Source organism: Haliotis cracherodii, unplaced genomic scaffold (genome assembly GCF_022045235.1).
Source record: "Haliotis cracherodii isolate W230 unplaced genomic scaffold, xgHalCrac1.p SCAF_6, whole genome shotgun sequence".
Taxonomy (NCBI): domain Eukaryota; kingdom Metazoa; phylum Mollusca; class Gastropoda; order Lepetellida; family Haliotidae; genus Haliotis; species Haliotis cracherodii.
Genome location: NW_027266319.1, coordinates 23,295,501 through 23,315,406, shown reverse-complemented (window position 1 = coordinate 23,315,406; position 19,906 = coordinate 23,295,501). Strand labels below are relative to the sequence as shown.

The 19,906-nt window shown below is 41.1% G+C and overlaps 2 protein-coding genes across 2 annotated transcripts; one reads left to right on the top strand and one right to left on the bottom strand.

Moving 5' to 3' along the window:
• Positions 1-674: 674 nt before the first annotated feature.
• LOC139446831 (uncharacterized) lies at positions 675-1,412 on the top strand. The gene has a single exon (XM_071228172.1). It carries the CDS (start codon positions 675-677, stop codon positions 1,410-1,412), a length of 738 nt encoding a protein of 245 aa, XP_071084273.1.
• Positions 1,413-10,251: 8,839 nt separating this feature from the next.
• Positions 10,252-18,792, bottom strand: LOC139445845 (uncharacterized). Its single transcript, XM_071227075.1, has 3 exons — positions 18,640-18,792; positions 11,062-11,142; positions 10,252-10,769 (listed from the first exon to the last, which is right to left on the bottom strand). Exons 1-3 carry the CDS (start codon positions 18,703-18,705, stop codon positions 10,638-10,640), a joined length of 279 nt encoding a protein of 92 aa, XP_071083176.1. The 5' UTR covers positions 18,706-18,792; the 3' UTR covers positions 10,252-10,637.
• Between the last annotated feature and the right edge of the window lie 1,114 nt (positions 18,793-19,906).

The following is a 19,906-nucleotide window of genomic DNA, read 5'->3' as shown; positions in this document are numbered from 1 at the left end:
AAGTAACGCCGTTGTACTCTGATCCTATAATCTGCGGTTCTCCACTTGAAAATGCAGTCAGAAAGGCAATTAATCTCCGAAGGAAACCTGAATAGCACACCACCCGCCTGCTCATATACAGATCAGAAGTATGATACAACGGGCGGTAAGCTGTAGGTACACGTCGCTCTATTAGCAACACTTGGCTAATCAATATAATTTGATCACTGCAAGTCTCTACTTTATTTATCAAAGGGAGGGCACCGCAGGAGGTGTGAATAGGTGTTGAATGAATGTTAGCGTGTTGAGCACAGTCTAATTAAAAGTTTGGTAGTCAGCAAGACTAAGACACAACGCAGTCGGTATAATGGGTCGACCTGGCAGGTCTGCGAGGTAACGGGGAAGACGGACATAGTGCAGAGAATGTTTTTTGTCCGATCCAGGTTGCTACCTTCGTGATTGAGTTCTGGAGATTATGGCGGGCATTCAGGCGGCCAGTGACACTCAATGGGATACTAATCTTTGTATTGGTGTATTGTAGTAAAATTAGGTCCAGTGTTGGAAATATTGGAGCGGTCATGTTGTATGATTCGTGCTGAATATCCCTATTTTGCGTTGATATTTATTAATGGAGTGTCGCGATTTGGAGGAATCTAAACAACATTGTAAACCAAAGCAATTTAATCGTCTTCAAGATGTCTCTCACGAGCTTCAAAAGGAGGTGGATTGAGAAATGGTGTGAAGAGGTCCATCACCACCTTCGTGAAGGGAGCATGTGTAGCAATGTGATCGGATACCCGTCAGAGGAAACAGGTGGGTTTAGTTTTCAAGGGATGCTCAAATCGTCTGTCCCTCTCAGAGGAGAGGATGTGAAATATCATCAAAATTCAGATTGCACGATGGACACGAGTTCTGCCCTGGTTGATAAAGTTTCATATCAGTCGCCTTTACCTGTTGTCAAATTTTCCTATAGCCATTACCAAGACCAACGCAAGAAGGTTGAACGGCTTGTTCATGGTCTACCTGTGCTGTCACAGTCAACCACCCAGTTGGACAGAGCGTCGAAAACAGGGGACAATAATATGCCATTTATCGTTGTTCATGGTGAAGAACATTTAAAGACGAGACGAGAGCGGGACGAGAGTTTGGAAAGAGGGAAAGTGACATCTGCTCCCGCTTCTTTAACTGCGCAAAGGCTTGCGCAAGAACTCAAAAAATCAAATCATGATTTGACCAGTGGGGGCATTCGTGTGAATATTATGAATGGCGATCAAGCGAACCGAATTAAAACTGCTCCTGCTTTTAATAAATCAAATGTGAGTAAAGCTAGAAGATTATTAGCCAAACGGAATCAAAATGGGAGAAAGATAGATGGACAGCCATATTCACCGATAGAGAATTGCTGGACAATGACGGAAATGACGTGGACATGATCATGCGCAATAAGGTACCGAAACACTTTCCGGTCTCAGTTACGAATGTGAGAAAAAACGAAATGGGAAATGTACTGTGTTGTGGTTCCAGTAATACACGGGTATGTCCGTTCGTGAGAGGAATTCGTATTGTCTGTGATGAGCGTGCACGCCTCATTGTCTTGCTATTTTACTGTTACCCACTGACATGATCATGCGCAGTATGGTAGACAAACAGTTTCCGGTCTCTCAGTTTCGAATACGAGGAGAGACGAAATTTGGAATTTTACTGTGTTATGGTTCCAATAATACACGGGTATGTCCGGTTGTGAGAGGAATTCTCATTTGTCTGTGATAAACATGGATGGCCCGTTGTCTTGTTATGTTTTAATGTTTACTACAAAGACACTTACTGTGATGACATAGTTATTAAATCAGTCAGAATTAACTACTTCAAATTATCATGCTTATCGCCAGTATTTTTTTAAAGATACCTGCAGAGATACACGTCTGGTGGCACGTGGTCCTGTGTACAGGGCACAGGTCACTAATCAGAGGAAGTTAAGCGGAGAGTAGTTGGATGGGTGACGTTCGGCGGCTTGACACCTGAGAGCTTCTAGAGCTTCGATCCTGCCCTAAGGTGATGCACACTTTGTTCAAAACATGCGTTCACCTAGCAGTGAATGGGTACCCGGTAGGTTGTTATGTTCTGTTAGCCATCTAGTGTCAGACATCTTGGGTTGTATACTCCCAAGGGAGCTGAAAATGAAATGTAGCGCTTTGAGCATGCCTCAGGATGTGGATTTGAGACATTATAAATAGGCAGATTATTATTTCATAATCATACACCACTGTGATATGTTTGGTCTTCATGTTTGTTCAGTGCTTTCAGCTCTTTGAAATTACGCATCAAATATATTTTTTAATGTTATTATGTTTAACGACTGGTTAAGTATAATTCGTCAGTACAGCTTTGTCACGATATACTTAAAGAGTCACATAACACTATATTAACAAATACCTCGTAACCGCATAAGGAAACCATATATAATTACAGAGCAAATCCTTTAACAATGGTTATGTAATCAGAACATATATGTTCCTAAGTGAATACACGACTAGGAGGAGCACACTTTCGTTTACAGTTCGTTTCGTCTACATTGTTATCAAAACAAGGGGGCACGGGTGGCCCAGTCGCCTAAGGCGCCGCGATTCGCTGTGCAGAGTTGCGTCCCTTGGGTACGCCAGAAACCTATGATTGTGGGTTCAAATCCCGGTTCGCCCCGATTATGTTTCTAGGTTTGTCAGCACCATACCCGTGCTCGTGGGTTTCACCGAAGTGGTAAACGTCTTAGACCTGCATCACTTCGGGCTTTCCTCCCACATTAAGCTGACACACAGCGATATAACTGGAATACTGTTAAAAGCGGCGTTAAACCCAACTCACTCACTCACTCACTATCAAAACAAAGTTATGCACGAGTGATTAGAGGGGTAATAAGCTTGCCCCTTCAGAAACATAGTAGATCTGGCCGTGTGAAGGAGAATATATAAGAGTTGAATATTATTATTATATATACAATGAGCAAATATGTCATATCATAGCATAGTCAACAAGCACTATTCCTTTACAACAAGAGTTCTGTTCATTTCCCCAGCCGCAGCAGCTGATGAACAAGAATTATGTAATATTAACATTTCTGAAAAACAGTAATTATAAGAATTCTGCACGGCGGCAGCAGACGAACAATATAATATCAGTTCAATTAATTTTAACTAAATGTCCTGCAGACATCTAAGAATTCCGAAAGGGACTCCGGAGTGGTCCTTCAGCCTCTGTAACCTTTGATCAATTCCCTTGTACAGTGAGGAGGAAGTCTGGCACATTGCAGGGACTGGGCAAGATTGTTCTTTTCGGTTTTTTCTAAGTTCTGTGTGGCGGTCGGGTAGCCTAGTGGTTAAAGCGTTAGCTCGTCTGTTTACTCAAAGAAAAGAAGTTAGTTAATCCTTGGCGATGAACTCCTACAAGTATAAATAAATAATCTTTATGTTATGTTTAGTAATCCACATCTTTGGGACGATCAGTGGTTTAATGTATTTACACTAAAATAACTGAAAGAAATTTGAGAGTTTTAATTGTGTTAAGGTTGTTCTCTTACTAGACTAGTATTATGGGGTTTGGACCGTCCATTATCCAGTGAGGGATTGGATTAACTGGGTGTAGTCGAAACACCCCACCTTACCACAATTACTGTAGTCGAACCGACTGCAGACGAAAGGAACTGTATCCAAAAGGAGGCTACATCCATGACACATGTTAACGCTGCACAAAACCCGATTTAGTCGTATTCCTTGACTAATCTGTCTTAACTGGATGGGGATGGTGTGGATTATATGGATCAGTCCAAACCAAGCTTGTTTTTACACTGGTCCAATGTCGTAACGCCGATTTACTGATCAGCGACAGACAACTTTCCTTACTGAATAAAGCTCTCCAGAAACACAAAGAAATGCAAAGCTGAGTGTCAACAGCGTTAAGGGAATACTTATAATAATGGTGATAATTTTCTACTAGGTTCTTCTATGACGAATAGGCATGGTGAGTTTATTTATGTCAGGCCTCAATGGCACACAGTTAGTTTACGACGGTAATACGCTTATGTCTTTAATGGCTTATAAAATGCTCATCGAGATACAAAATTAATAAACAAAATAATACACAAAGGTAATGAACAATCAAGTTAGGCGATTCCATGGGCCTGTAATAACCAATATTAAGACATTACCATCTGAAAATATAAATCACATAATCTATCATTTAAAACGACCTTATTTGTATTAACTGCAGTTTTCATATGTCCTTTTCCTATATTGAAAGCCGCTGGACAAGCATAATCAACATTAACTCGAAATTCATGACGTGAAAACGATTTGGGCAATACATCTCGAAACACATGGAATGCTATCCGAACCAGTACGACGACATGGTTGTGTTTCATTATCTCAGATTATCCCAGAGCTTTGATTATCCGAGAACTTTGAATATCCCAGAACAACTTAATTTAATTTTTGTGACCATTTTGCCAAATATCAAAACAAAATTGGAACATGCATTTTCAAAGGTGTCTGTATATGTTTATTTGTTAACGATACCTCGTGATATTGGACATTGTAAACATTTACATATAACCACAGTTCATGTCCAACTATCCGACCGTGATTGCCTGAATATGACACCGACAAGCTGAAATGAATTGCACGTCCGTGCTGAACAATCATGCTATTGACACAGTAGATTTCGTGAAGCCCAGAAATGCACGTCTCATGTACATTTCATATACCCATTTCTCTTTGTTCAACCCCATTGATAGTCAATCAATAGTGGTCAATATCACTCGGTTATGTTTACAAGAAATACCAATTAAGTTCATCGCATGATAAACCGACCCCCTGTACCTTTCTTATGTAGGGTGTATGTGATGTTGTTTCCCTGCCTACGGCCATGGGTGCGGACCTACTCTGACGTTTAAAATAATCGCCTTTGTTTGTTTTGAAGCCTGGTATTGATGCAATATAATTATCATGCGGTATGTGTAAATATGCGAGTTATTGAATGTATTTGTATGTGTAGTGTTCTACTTAGACATATCAGGTACATTAAAGTCGGGTTGTCGGGCCGTGTGACCTACTGTATGTTGGAGTATTGTGTATACATACATCTACAGTATGCAACTACCACTACGTATATCACTGTTATCACAACTTCTAGCACTATATTCGACACCACTTCCAGAACACCACCACCACCACTACTACGACTACTACACGACCGCCACCGCCACTACTACTACCTATACCACCACAACTACTACAACCATGATGCACAGACGAGCTATCACTTTCACTGCCACTACTTAAAGCAACAACACTGCCACAACCATCACCCCTCCTACCTGGTTTTGTCGTTTTTGGAATCAGTTTCTCATTCAATGTGTACCTCATGCATGTTTGTTCAGTCAACACTCATTCAAGGCCTATCTCATGCATGTTTGTTCGGTCACCAATCATTCAAGGCCTATCTCATGCATGTTTGTTCAGTTAACACTTATTCAATGTGTACCTCATGCATGTTTGTCCAGTTAATAGTCATGCAAGGTCTACCTCATATTCAAGGCCTATCTCATGCATGTTTGTTCAGTCAACACTCATTCAAGGCCTATCTCATGCATGTTTGTTCAGTTAACACTTATTCAATGTGTACCTCATGCATGTTTGTCCAGTTAATAATCATGCAAGGTCTACCTCATATTCAAGGCCTATCTCATGCATGTTTGTTCAGTTAACATTCACTCAAGGCCTATCTCATGCATGTTTGTTCAGTCAACACTCATTCAAGGCCTATCTCATGCATGTTTGTTCAGTTAACACTTATTCAATGTGTACCTCATGCATGTTTGTCCAGTTAATAATCATGCAAGGTCTACCTCATATTCAAGGCCTATCTCATGCATGTTTGTTCAGTTAACATTCACTCAAGGCCTATCTCATGCATGTTTGTTCAGTCAACACTCATTCAAGGCCTATCTCATGCATGTTTGTTCAGTCAACACTCATTCAAGGCCTATCTCATGCATGTTTGTTCAGTCAACACTCATTCAAGGCCTATCTCATGCATGTTTGTTCAGTTAACACTCATTCAAGGCCTATCTCATGTTTGTTTAGTCAACACTCATTCAAGGCCTATCTCATGCATGTTTGTTCAGTCAACACTCATTCAAGGCCTATCTCATGCATGTTTGTTCAGTCAACACGCATTCAAGGCCTATCTCATGCATGTTTGTTCAGTTAACACTCATTCAAGGCCTATCTCATGTTTGTTCAGTCAACACTCATTCAATGTCTACCTCATGCATCACCGAAACTTCACATGCATGTTTTTTCACTAAACATGAACCTCTTTGGGTGATTACACGAACGTACTCAAAGGTATATGGCTGTGTGCAATGTTACTTAGACGGTTTCGTACCCTCTTGGATCGATATGATGTATCAGACAAGTATCAGATGTACATTTGGTCTGTTGCACTGGGAGAATATCAATCCTGATGTAGTTTCCAAAACGAGTTCGAAGCCTTCAGTGACGTTTGAGTGACCAGAAGCAGAAATAGGTACAAACATTGTCCCCATGTAAGGAAAGAACCCGACGAGCGATCGCTTTAACCACTCGGCTGCCTCGATGCACCTTCAGCACTTGGATAGACTTTGTAATTAGTGTCATGTCTAAGCTAAGCTTTTGTCTTTTCGTGAGTCAGTAAGGAAATAATTGACTGCGAGACAAATTAACGTCATGAAATTAATGAAAAGTTGAACGACTTGAATCGACCTTGATAATATTGAAGTCCGAGCACAGTCCCGATTTAGAATTACGACAGGATGTATCCTCAAATATGAGCCCTACTCAATCTCGAAATATTCTCGACAGAAGCCATGTGTTCGTGTTAAACGCATCCATGCGCCCCGACTGAAACAAACGTATTCTTTGGGCATGAATACAGCTATGCATTTGACAAATGATCAACACCATCAGATGTTCACAAGCCTAACACTACTTCTACAATCCTTTGTGTGTAACGTGTCACGAATAGTCAATATTCATGAATTGTGTCCACTCTTTGTGTAGCACCTATTGGAATCAAGTCGGGCAGAACATAGACGTTTACGACCACAAAGGAACAGTCCATAAATTCTGAAATGAACTCAACTCTGGACCAAGGGTCGGATTGTATAGCGTGTGGGAGTTACCTTCTAGCTGATTGTATTGTGGATGTGGACTGCTGCGAACCTGACACCCGCTGACAGTGTTGTAACTGTATCTGCTGCGTTTGACATGGAGGCTATGTGACGACAGTAAATGAGTGAGTGTGTGAGAGGGCGGGTGTATGCTTAGGTTGGTGAGTGATTTGGTAGATAGTGTTTGGGTGAGTGAACAACAATGCGTGAGTGAGTAAGTAAACGAAGGGTGAGTGAGAGGTTTCCGCCCTTATTGTGCAATATCCAATCACTATCACAACGGGGACAAAAGCATAGGCGTTATACATTGTAAATCTACCCATAATATCGATAGATAATCCAATGTACGTTCAGTGTGACGTGCCACCTACCGTTGTTCAGTCTACCCATTATGAGGAACACACCACATACTATTGTCCAGTCTACCTATTATGACCTACACACCATACTACACCTACCATTGTCCAGTCTTCCTACCATGACATACACATGACTAACCAGCTACAATTGTCTAGTCTAACCATTATGACGAACACACGACTAACCATCTACAAGTGTCTAGTCTAACCATTATGACATACACATGACTAACCTTCTACAATTATCTAGTCTAACCATAATGACCAACACACGACAAACAATCTACAATTGTCTAGTCTAACCATATGACGAACACACAACAAACCATCTACAATTGTCCAGTATAACTATAATGACCAACACACCACAAACCATCTACAATTGTCTAGTCTAACCATTATGACGAACACACAACAAACAATCTACAATTGTCCAGTCTAACCATAATGACCAACACACGACAAACAATCTACAATTGTCTAGTCTAACCATTATGACGAACACATGACAAACCATCTACAATTGTCTAGTCTAACCATTATGACGAACACATGACAAACCATCTACAATTGTCTAGTCTAACCATTATGACGAACAGACAACAAACCATCTACAATTGTCTAGTCTTCCCATTATGACGAACACACGACAAACCATCTACAATTGTCCAGTCTTCCCCTTATGACGAACACACGACAAACCATCTACAATTGTCTAGTCTAACCATAATGACGAACATACGCCAAACGATCTACAATATTGTCCAGTCTTCCCATTATGACGAACACACGACAAACCATCTACAATTGTCGAGTCTAACCATTATGATGAAACACACAACAAGCCACCCACCTGTGCCCCAACTGATCGGTGTTCATGATGTACACAACGGAGTTCATTTTCCCATGTAAATCCCATGAAAAACTGCCATTGTCTAATCTACAATTATGAAGTATACATGACATACCACCTGCCATTGTCTAGTCTAACCATCATGATGTACACAGGACATGCCACCTGCCAGTATGACGTTCACACAACAAACCACCAACCAGTGGCCCCACTGATCATTGTTCCTGATGAACACAACCAGTGACTACCATACTACCTTTGATCTGCACCCTTAATAGAGCCACATTTGCTCATCGTGCCGTGCCAAATGTTCAGTGTAACATGGTAACTTATATTGATAAGGCTTCCTTCTCTTAAGAAACCTCAAAGACGTCCATGAGTCACTGAATGCATTCATCGCCGACGCCCCAATCTGGCCATGATTCATGAAGTGTTTCAAGAACGCCAGTGATCAATTATCTGGTTTGATGAATTAATCACAACTACAGACGTCATGATGGCTCTGTGTTGTGATGGACCACACACTCAGAGCTTAACCTTGCTCCATCCGCTGCCACAATGGTGGTGTGATCATCACAGAGTGAGTCAGTCAAACCAAGGCACACGCAAACATACATGTACAGGTGAATTCATTCAGTCATGAAAATATTAATATATATTGCGTCATAAGTGTAGTTTTAGGGTCATCATACTCGTCAAAGACACCAGAGATATCATCATGTGTTTTATCGTGAATTATTTCTTTGAGGCGTCTGTAATTATCTCGATCCTCTTCATGGTATATGTGTAACAACTGGTCTATTGCGACAACGGCGCTTTACTCAGACACGTAGTTGACTGGTTTCTGTGTTGTTTACCTCTGCGCTCAGCATTATTCCAGATAAATGACCACGGCCTTTAAATGAACGAGTCTGGACCAGTTATAAGCATGGGACCTCGCCCTGGGAAGTCATCAAGCCTGATCCATTATGTCGCCTCTTACGACCAGCATAACATCGGTGTTTTTGTAGACGTTCCCGACGACAGCTGAATGAGTGAGTGAGTTGGGTTTAACGCCACTTTATAACTATTCCTTTATACCACGGCGTGCCACCTTGACGTGGGACGAAAATCCCAAAGTAATGCAACAACCCAAGGCACTTAATAATAAACCCCTTGGACCACTAGACCTGTCCCATATTCATTATTAGTTAAGTGTCCAAACTAATATTACAGCGATGCATTGGTTGTTAATCTAATTGCCTTTTCAAAACCCCATTTCTATGATATCTTACAGTTTACACAGTCATAAAATAAATTTGCACCAGAACAAATACACATGGTTGGCTATAGATCCCAATGGCACACAGTCCAAGATGTTATCATTCCTGAATGTGTAGATCGTGCATGCAGAGGCGTGAACAAAGGCTTATTTGTTTGGGTGACTCTGAAGCCCCTAGGAACCAAACACCTTTCTTGACAATTCAACACACGGGTATCGACAAGATTTAATTTCATTAAATATTTAAGTGTAGATCTGAGAGTAAATATAGTTTCATAATATAACCCCGGAGTATGGTGAGCACAAACCAAGTACCGTGATCGTGATCGCTGTTGCTCACGGACAGCGAGATACCAGACCACTGAGTTACTCGTGCTCCAGGGGTGTCTGTGCCTGTGTCTCTGTGTGTGCTTGTGTTTGTGTACTTGTGTTATGTCTTTTAAATCCCTTAGGAAAGTTTTTGAGGTAGTTTGGATTAACCTTGGTAGTGTTTGCCTGAAAGATGTCTACCTTAGAGGAAGGAGAAACCAAACTGGTAGTGGGTCACAGTGGTTTATATCAGAATTAAGTCGGAAAATATTTCTACAAACAGGAAAACACAATCATAAATTACTTTAATCAATATTGAGACTGGTCACATAACGTGTTCAGAAATATCTCAATGTTGTTTCAGAATTAGGTCACACTGAACAATAACGACATGATATGGGATATGGTATGCACCTGTAATCTTTGACCTTCATAGCGGGTCAATATGACCTTGTGGCAGTTAACATCTATTTGCGTTCGAATTAAAATAATTATTCACTTATTAACGACAGATCAGTACCTCAACATTATCCAAATATAGATGTAAAACGTTAAAGAGTCGATGGTTGGTTGACGGGGTTACTGTTCAGAAAGACCTAACATCAGATAAGCACGTGGTCCACAGTTTTAAACACAGTTGTATTCAATCTCTTGGACAACGTCTATGGGGAAGTATTAATCCATGCCATTCCCGGGACCCATTCCTGCATTGTTGTCTTCGACTTCATCGCCAACTGGTTCACATGAGTAGGCGCAGGCATCATTCTCCATAAGATGACATCTGGTTCCAGGAGGGCACACACAGTTCTGAAACAGATGACGTGAAATAACGATGTTAAAAAAACTTGACATTACATGTGATTATGAAACGTTTCCTGTCACAATCTCTGACATCCACCAGCCGTCTCTCTCTCTCTCTCTCTCTCTCTCTCTCTCTCTCTCTCTCTCTCTCTCTCTCTCTCTCTCTCTCTCTCTCTCTCTCTCCTGCACCTGCTTTTCCTATTCATCACCTACTCCACCATAGATTTCATCCCTAACCCTCCTCAGCGTCAATTTGAGCTATCTTTTTATTCTTTGTTATTGATATAGTATTACTTACCTTCCAATTCAAGGAGGGGGCGAGGCATGCTGGAAATACTTCCTCTGCAGCGCATTTCTTGCCGCTCATGTTCATGTCACACTGAAATTAAAACTCATTCTGTTATATGTCAGAGATACCAGGTCACACATTACTACTGGTAACCAACGCTCAAAACGCGTTTGAGACAAGTAGTCGGAGCACCGACTTTGGGCAAACATATCGGGTTTGTTGCAGGTCAGGACGATGAAGTTGACAATGTATCCGTGGACACACATGCTTACATAAAATGGTTTTGTATTTGAGACCTTGTCAGTGGGAGCGACAACAAAGTTTTCAGGCCTTTGCATTTCCCGAGAAGATTCCGGGGTAGAATTATAGGTCTTCAGCAACCCATGCTTGCCGTAAACAGTGACTATGCTTGTCGTAAAAGGCAAATAACGGGATCGGGTGGTCAGACTCGCTGACTTGGTTGATGCATGTCATCGATCCCAATTGCGTGGATCGATGCTCATGATATTAGGGGGCACGGGTGGCCCAGTCGTCTAAGGCGCCGCGATTCGCTGTGCAGAGTTGTGTCCCTTGGGCACGCCAGAAACCTATGATTGTGGGTTCGAATCCCGGTTCGCCCCAATTTTGTTTCTAGGTTTGTCAGCACCATACCCGTGCTCGAGGGTTTCACCGAAGTGGTAAACGTCTGAGACCTGCATCACTTCGGGCTTTCCTCCCAAATTAAGCTGACACGCGGCGATATGACTGGAATACTGTTAAAAGCGGCGTTAAACCAAACTCACTCACTCACTCATGATATTAATCACTGGATTGTCTGGTCCAGACTCGATTATTTACAGACCGACGTCATATAGCTGGAATATTGCTGAGTGCGGCGTTAAACAACAAACCAACCAACCAATCAGGTAGTGCAGCCAGATATTGGATGGCAGCTGAATAGTTAGCTGGGACAGAATGAGAACCAATATATTCCAATCTTGTTTCCTCTTTTTCAGTTTGTGCATCCCACAAATGACAACATCACGTTCGACCATAACCCACTCTAAAAGACATTTAACAGGTTTCACTTCGACAGTATCCATAATGATTGTAAAGTTGTGATCTCTATTGCTAGGAGTCTGCTCATGATATATTGGTCAGTATTTGAATAACCGACGAAGGTTGTTAGTTTTCACCAAGAAGTCAGTGAATCTTTGCAGCCAGAAGTGCTGGAATTGAAATCATGAGCTACCAAGTCCATGTTCTGCAACACGTTCATATGATTGAACAAATTTAAAGAAATGGTGTTCGTGTTACAGTAGGAAAATAAAAGTGTTCGTGAATTTTGAAATATTATGGTACCATTTGGAAAACTGACGTTTGTCTGAGAATGTTGCTTTAATGTAAGCTTTAAGGCATCAAGTCCCTTGTTTGCAAATCCCGAATTCAAAATTCAAGAATATGCGGTCTTTGTCTGATCTAGTGGAGTCTGTTTCTGGTTTTGCCAAACGTTCCGAAGCAATATCAAGAACTTTACTCTTAAGTCGATACTGTGGGCTCTTACTGTTTGTAGAAAAATCCATAGCAAAGGTTGCCGAAATTTGATTTATTTGAGTAAACCAGATGATAGTCTTGTTCTTAGGATGCAGTGGCAGAATTGAAATGTTGGTAGACACAACTGGATACATTTCGGTTGATGCTAACTATCGTGTCAATAAATTCTGCAGCGGACAAAAGAATTAAAGCGACAAAACCCGTTCCATATGCATAACAAATCTCTGCTTGAAGCTGAATCCATTGTATGCTTCAAACTAAGTTTTCAATGGATTTATATGTAACAAATAGAAACTTCAAAATAATTGATTTGAGTAGACCTCTTTTAAAGTTCACTGTGTAGATAGTATTCAGAGGTTCACTCGAGTAGAAAGTTTTAAAAATTAATCCTAGTAAAATGTTATAAAACGTTCACTTGATCAGAAATAGGAACACATGACGTATTGAACAGAAGAGACAAGAAATAAGACAACGTTCAAATGGGCATTGTAGTGGTGCCCCGATGAAGGAATGACTGAAAATCAGTGAAAAGTAAAGTTGTGAGGAAAATGTGTCCGTCCACAAAACGTTACATGGTCTTAAGTACCCAAACAACTGAGAATGTAGTCGCCGTGAGCTGTAGCTGATGGTATATTGCCCAACATAAAGGGGCATGTACCATTTGGGTTAGCGAAAGTATCTCTCTTCTACAGCTTGGTACAGATGTCGCCATCGTTTTGAATCTCTGTCCACAGATTCCAGATTGGTTACTTAGCAATCAGTCTTCATTATCTTCAGAAACAGATAATATTGGGTGTCTAGGGCAAATTTATTTGTATGGATCACTGAAAATCAGTGATAACACCATGTGTTCGCGAAAATAGTCTGCTTTGTATGCCAAGGTGAGCTTGGAATATGGAAGGGGAAATGTACTACTTATCTTAATAGTCTATCCCCAAATTTGACAAATATATTGTCAAACAGGAAATCCCAGTAACTTACATATTTGGGTATCTGATTTCTTTTGAGTAGTGTTGCTTTCAGTTTTTGAAAACTGGCCACATCCATTTAACATTGTTGTAAAGGAGACTTTCAGAAATCTTTTCTTGGAAATAAAACTCACACTGATTAAAAAGAACAATCTATCTTTCAATTTATCAGAATTTGTCACCTGTTGATACCCTGAAATAGGCATAGGGTTCCGATTAAAGTTGAAGCTGTCAATAATACATCAGTATGTATGCTATTATATAGCAACATGTGTATTCGATACTTTGCTGTAATGAATGATGAAGCTGTATCATGAAATACACTTTGAATTACGAGCAGTTCGCTTAAGAAAAATTGTGCATTAACCTGCAGTGGACATTGGAACACTATGGCATATAACTCAGGCATTGTGTATTAAGTTGCAGTGGACACTGTGTCATATAACTCAGAAATATGCCTATTAACCTGCAGTGGACATTGGGACACTGTGACATATAACTCAGAAATATGCCTATTAACCTGCGGTGGACATTGGGACACTGTGACACATAACTCAGAAATATGCCTATTAACCTGCAGTGGACATTGGGACACTGTGACATATAACTCAGAAATGTGCCTATTAACCTGCAGTGGACATTGGGACACTGTGACATATAACTCAGAAATGTGCCTATTAACCTGCAGTGGACATTGGGACACTGTGACATATAACTCAGAAATATGCATTTAACCTGCAGTGGACACTGGGACACTGTGACTTATAACTCAGAAATATGCATTTAACCTGCAGTGGACAATGGGACACTGTGACTTATAACTCAGGAACATGTATTTTACCCGGATGTGGACACTATATGTCACAACGTACATTCCAAAATGAAAGCAGTACATTTGTTAATATTTCAGATTCTTTGGAATGTTTGAACGTAAGAACGCGATATGGCCCTCGCAGTATTCGTACCTCTCCACATATGCGATCGCCATATTCAATAACGACCATGGCAAATAACGAAACTTCACTGAAACATTCAGCCTGTTGTGTTTTTAAACCATGTCGCTTATCACGGCTGTCATTGTTGGCTTATGAAAATCTATAGGACATAGGTGTGACTGCTGCTTTATGCGATGTACATCTGCAATAAGTGTATTTCGACCCGTGAAGATCCGGGGTAGAATAGGTCTTCAGAAACCTATGCTTGCCGTAAAAGTCGACTATGCTTGTTGTAAGAGGCGACTAAGGGGATCGGGTGGTCAGGATCGCTGACTTGGTTGATGCATGTCATCGTATCCGAATTGCTTGGATCGATGCTCATGTCAATCACTGGATTGTCTGGTCCAGACTAGATTATTTACAGACCGACGTCATATAGCTGGAATATTGCTGAGTTTGGTGTTAAACAACAACAACAACAACAAAACCAATAAGTGTATTTCAGTATCACATGTCAGAAAGCATCAGCAGGAATGAGGTGCTGGCAAACCAAGGATACTTCGAATGAAACCAAACACATGGCACAGCTGAAACATCATGGGCATACATATGATGCTCTACAGTCAATGGTGATATGATAACGACCAATTTGCATTACTACGATCAACTGAACATTAACTGAATGTCTGTTCCACTGTTCGTACAACGACCCCCTCATTAGTATGATATGATGTGCATTATGATATGATCCAGGCATTCAAGATGCTGCCCATTACGTTGTACCATCCCTTTTTCTCCCTCCATGTTAACGTGCGCAGGTACATATTCATATTTATATTCATATTCGATCAAATGTTATCTACAGGAAACATAATTCCCTTTTTCTTATCATATGCATTCATCAAGTATAAAATACTCTGATACATAATGACCACTTATTCCATATTACGATTACCAATATGTAAACATCCATTATCAGTTGCTGTGTCATGATCTGTGGGAATTCTGGGTGTAAATAAGGTCCCCAAAGCATATGCTGGTCGTTGAGTGCGAATAAAGGGATAGGGTAGCCAGACTCGGTCATCGCATCTCAATTGCGTTGGTTGATGCTTGTGATGTCACTCACTGGTTTGTCTGATCAAGACTCGATTATTAACAGACCTCCGTCATATAACTTGAACGCTGCTGAGAGCGGCGTACCCAGATCAGCAACGTCAGTTGCGGAGAATAGTTGCATGGGTGACCGCGTTCGAGGGTCTCCTGGGAGTTTTTTGGGCTTCGGTTCTGTTCACACTTAAGAACATATAGCAGATGTGGTGTCTTCACAGGCAAGTGACTTCGTCCGAAGTCAGCCTCTGTTCACCCAGCATTGAATGCAATGGTAATGTAGCTATTAACCTTCTTGCGCCTCCAAGGGAGCTCAGAATCAAAAGCGAGTGCACATTGATCCGGGGATTACCTTAAAGTGGACATTGGGACACTGTGACATATAAATTATTAATATGTGTATTACCCTGCAGTGAACATGTGGATGTCACACGGTACTCTGCAAACTGAAAGCAGTAATTTGGATAATATTTCAGATTCATTTGAATGAAGAACGCGACATGTTCCTTGCAGAATCCACACATTCCGCATGTCTGATAGTCATAAAATAACGACCATGGCCAAGTGTTTATGAAGGAGTAACTTCATTGAAACATTCAGCCTGTTTATGTTGTTAAACCATGTCGCTTGTCTCAGCTGTCGTTGCTGGCGGGCATATGACAATCTATAGGACACAGGTGTGGCTGCAATAATTGTGTTGACGCTAGCTAAGCAGTATTTCAGTAATACAGATCAGATAACTGTGAACGCAAGCACAACTACATTGGTTAAAGCATCAACGTCATGATCATTAAGAGCATGTTCGCTCCGCTGTCTTTGATGTGAAGATAACGATCAATACGTACATATACCAGTACGACTCGTTGAACATTCATTGAATATCTGGTCCACTGGTCATACAACGACCCCCTGAATAGTCTGATCCACTGTCCTTCATGTTACGATCAGTCCATTCGCCATGATCACTCTTGATGATACTACACCATCATTTTTCACTTTGTCCCGTTCATGTTAACGTACATAGGTACATATTCATTTTCACTCAAATAGCATCCACCAGGAGACATAATCCCCTTTTTCATATGTATTCATCAAGTATAAAATACAGTGATACATAATGATCAATTATTTCATATTACGATTCCCTCTGAATAATGATTCGCAGCTAAATTATGATTCTGTTTCCACTAATATATGACATCATCCTATATCATTCGTTGTGTCATGGTCCGTTGGGATTCTGGGTGTAAATATAGAGGCGACTAATAGGATCGGATATCCAGGCTTGGTGACTTTGCTTGATTTCATGTCATCGCATCTCAATTGCGTGGGTCGATGCCTGTGATATCACTCACTGGTTTGTGAGTATCCTTACATCCAACACTGGTGGCACGTGGCCCCGTAGGCAGCCCAGACGTCACAAATCAGGTGACGTTGTGCAACGTCAGTTGCGGAGAATAGTTGCATGGGTGACCGCGTTCGAGAGTCTCCTGGGAATGTTTTGGGCAAGTGACTTTGTCCGAAATCAGCGTCTGTTCACCAAGCATTGAATGGAATGGTAAATTGGCTATTAACCTTCTTGCGCCTCCCCAGGGAGCTTAGAATCAGAATCGAGAGTACATTGATCCAAGTACCGGGGATTACCTTAAAGTGGACGTTGGGACACTGTGACATATAAATTAGAAATATGGGTATAACCCTGCAGTGAACGTGTGGATGTCACAAGGTACCATGCAAACTGAAAACAGGGAGCTTAGAATGAACATCGAGTGGACTTTGATCCAATGACCAGGACCTTTGAGCATGCAACTTGTGTATGGAGCAATATAAGTACACTCACTATTGTAATTACACTAGCATGTGCCATCAATTTATCGTTATTTACTGGTAACCTAAATCTATAGTTTTTCAACACGCTGTGAGGTGAGTGAGTTTGGTTTTACGCCGCTTTTAGCAATATTCCAGCAATATCACGGTGGGGGACACCAGAAATTGGCTTCACATATTGTATCCATGTCGGGAATCGAACCCGGGTCTTCGGCGTGACGAGCGAACGCTTCAACCACGAGGCTACCCGACCGCCCCTGATCCCGCATGAAATATCCCATCAGAATGATTAATAATATTATCTGATAAAGGTCCTATCAGGTCGTTGGATTAAGGTGAAGAAGGTGAAATGGGGTTTAACGTCGCGTTCAAGAATATTGAACGTATATATTGACGTGCGTGCTTGCGTGCGTGGCTTCTTTTGCTAGTCCGGACTAATGCAAGTTTTATAGCCCACCGAGATACTATGCCGCAGTTTAGCTAGTTTCAGTTGGACACCGAGCCGACTAGTCCTTCTTAATGCCCCTTAATGCCGAGCGCCAGGCAGGGTAACAACTGGTACCATCTTTTAACGTTTCTTGGTACGACACAGCCGAGGATCGTACCACCGACCTCCCGCCCTCAGTGCGGACGCTCTACCACAAGACTACGAAGGCGGTCTCGTTGGATAAAGAGATTTGACGAAATAAGCGCGGGTGCTAACCAATTAGTGACACGAAATGTATTTGATTACGTTAAATAGGATATGTGACACAAAACAAAAAGTTGTTTTCCTTAATTTCAACAATTAAGACCTGAGAATATTACATTAAATTCTTATGACGCTATTGCCGTTTCTTGCATCGGAGACCAAGTTGACGATGAAATCGCTTTTAAAACATCAGAATTGAATCAGATTCGCGTATATAGTGGTACCCATTTATTCGAAAGACCCATCGCGGTTTTTTTCATATCTCGAACCGAAGTAGATATGTATTTCTTGCCTGTTAAAACAACCAATACAGATGTGTACCGTTACAGATGAATAAGACTGTGTTTTAAGGGAAACATATATTTCAAAGAATGAGATGATAGAATCAAACAAGTCATACTGCTTAGATACAATGATAGACAATTTTCTTGTTTGAAATACAGTTAGAATATATCAGCAACATCGGATACACGTGGCCAGCATAACAAATGATAACAAAGAGGAATGGTTTCTGACAGACACGTACCTCGGGGTCCTGGGCAAAGGCCACTGCCACGAGAGCCAGTAGCACCAAAACGATGGTCAGGTTCATTGTCCGGTTTCTTTCCCTCAGTAATCACGAAGAATTACAAATATAAACGGACACTCCGCAGTGGCAATCCTCTAAGTGACTGAAACTACAGACAGGTCGGTATTTTTATATCAGAGTCAGTTTTGGCAACAGGGGGCCAACGAATCAAATACCCATAGTAGGATGTTTGATAGCTTATGGGCGTTCCGATCGAAATAGGAATTTATTGAGAATATAAGAAAATGCATTGAGGCATGGCACGCCGTCAACGCTAGAGTGACGCCTCAACTTCCCCTTTATGTCCAGCATTATACCAGCAGTTCCAGCATTTGGTGTCTCACATTTCACAACTTTTGAGCAACATTCGAGTTTGCTGTTTCTTGGAAGATTTCCATGAGTGTCATGCGACGTTCGCTCAAAGTTGTTTGATCAAGGTTGCAACATTTAACTGCTAAGTAAAGTGTTATGGTAGATACGTTAGGACATTTCAAAATTTGACGCCTCAGTGACAATAATGATATTCCCTATTTTGACTTGTACCATACATGTATGTTCCCGTGTTTTATTCAGGCGAAGAATTGACTTGCCTTTGCATGTGCTTGGAACCGTTGTCACAGGTGGGGCAGGATACGCTCACCTTTTCGCAAACACCACATATCATCACTACTTCATAGTGATTCATAAAGGCATGCCAATGATTAAGTCGGAATCACACAGTCGACACTGCATTTAGCCGAGATCATTTACGAGTATGGAAAGGGGTTTGTTGCGTATTTTTTACATAGTTTTATGCAATCAGTATTTAATCCTAGATTCAATTTATTTCGTTTTTATGGTACGCAAGCAACTTCTGATTAGAATACATTTTACTGACTCTGTTGTCGCAGTTATGAGTTGAAGTAATGTGTGACCTGGTATGTGTCTGTGATCCAATCCCGATGGCTTCGATCGATGAGTATACTATCAAACACTGGCTGTCTTGTTCATGATTGTGTCCGTGATATGGCTGAAACAATGCTGACTTCGGTTAAACACTCACTCACTCACTCACTCACTCACTCACTCTGGCATCATCATGATAGTAGTCAAGAGCTAGTTTGACGTGACGTTGGTTTGGAGGAATGAGGGTTTCTTCCATAGTACATTTCATGGCTGTCGATCTCGAGTATGATCATGACAATAACTGACTGTGTCACCCAATATGAAAGTGAAGCATGATTCC

Excerpts from the sequence above, each read along its gene's own strand:
- LOC139445845 (XM_071227075.1), bottom strand. The coding sequence starts at position 18,705 with ATGAACCTGACCATCGTTTTGGTGCTACTGGCTCTCGTGGCAGTGGCC. Across the intron at positions 11,143-18,639 it reads CCTTTGCCCAGGACCCCGAG|TGTGACATGAACATGAGCGG; the intron begins GTACGTGTCTGT and ends TTTTAATTTCAG. Across the intron at positions 10,770-11,061 it reads CCCCCTCCTTGAATTGGAAG|AACTGTGTGTGCCCTCCTGG; the intron begins GTAAGTAATACT and ends CATCTGTTTCAG.
- LOC139446831 (XM_071228172.1), top strand. The coding sequence starts at position 675 with ATGTCTCTCACGAGCTTCAAAAGGAGGTGGATTGAGAAATGGTGTGAA.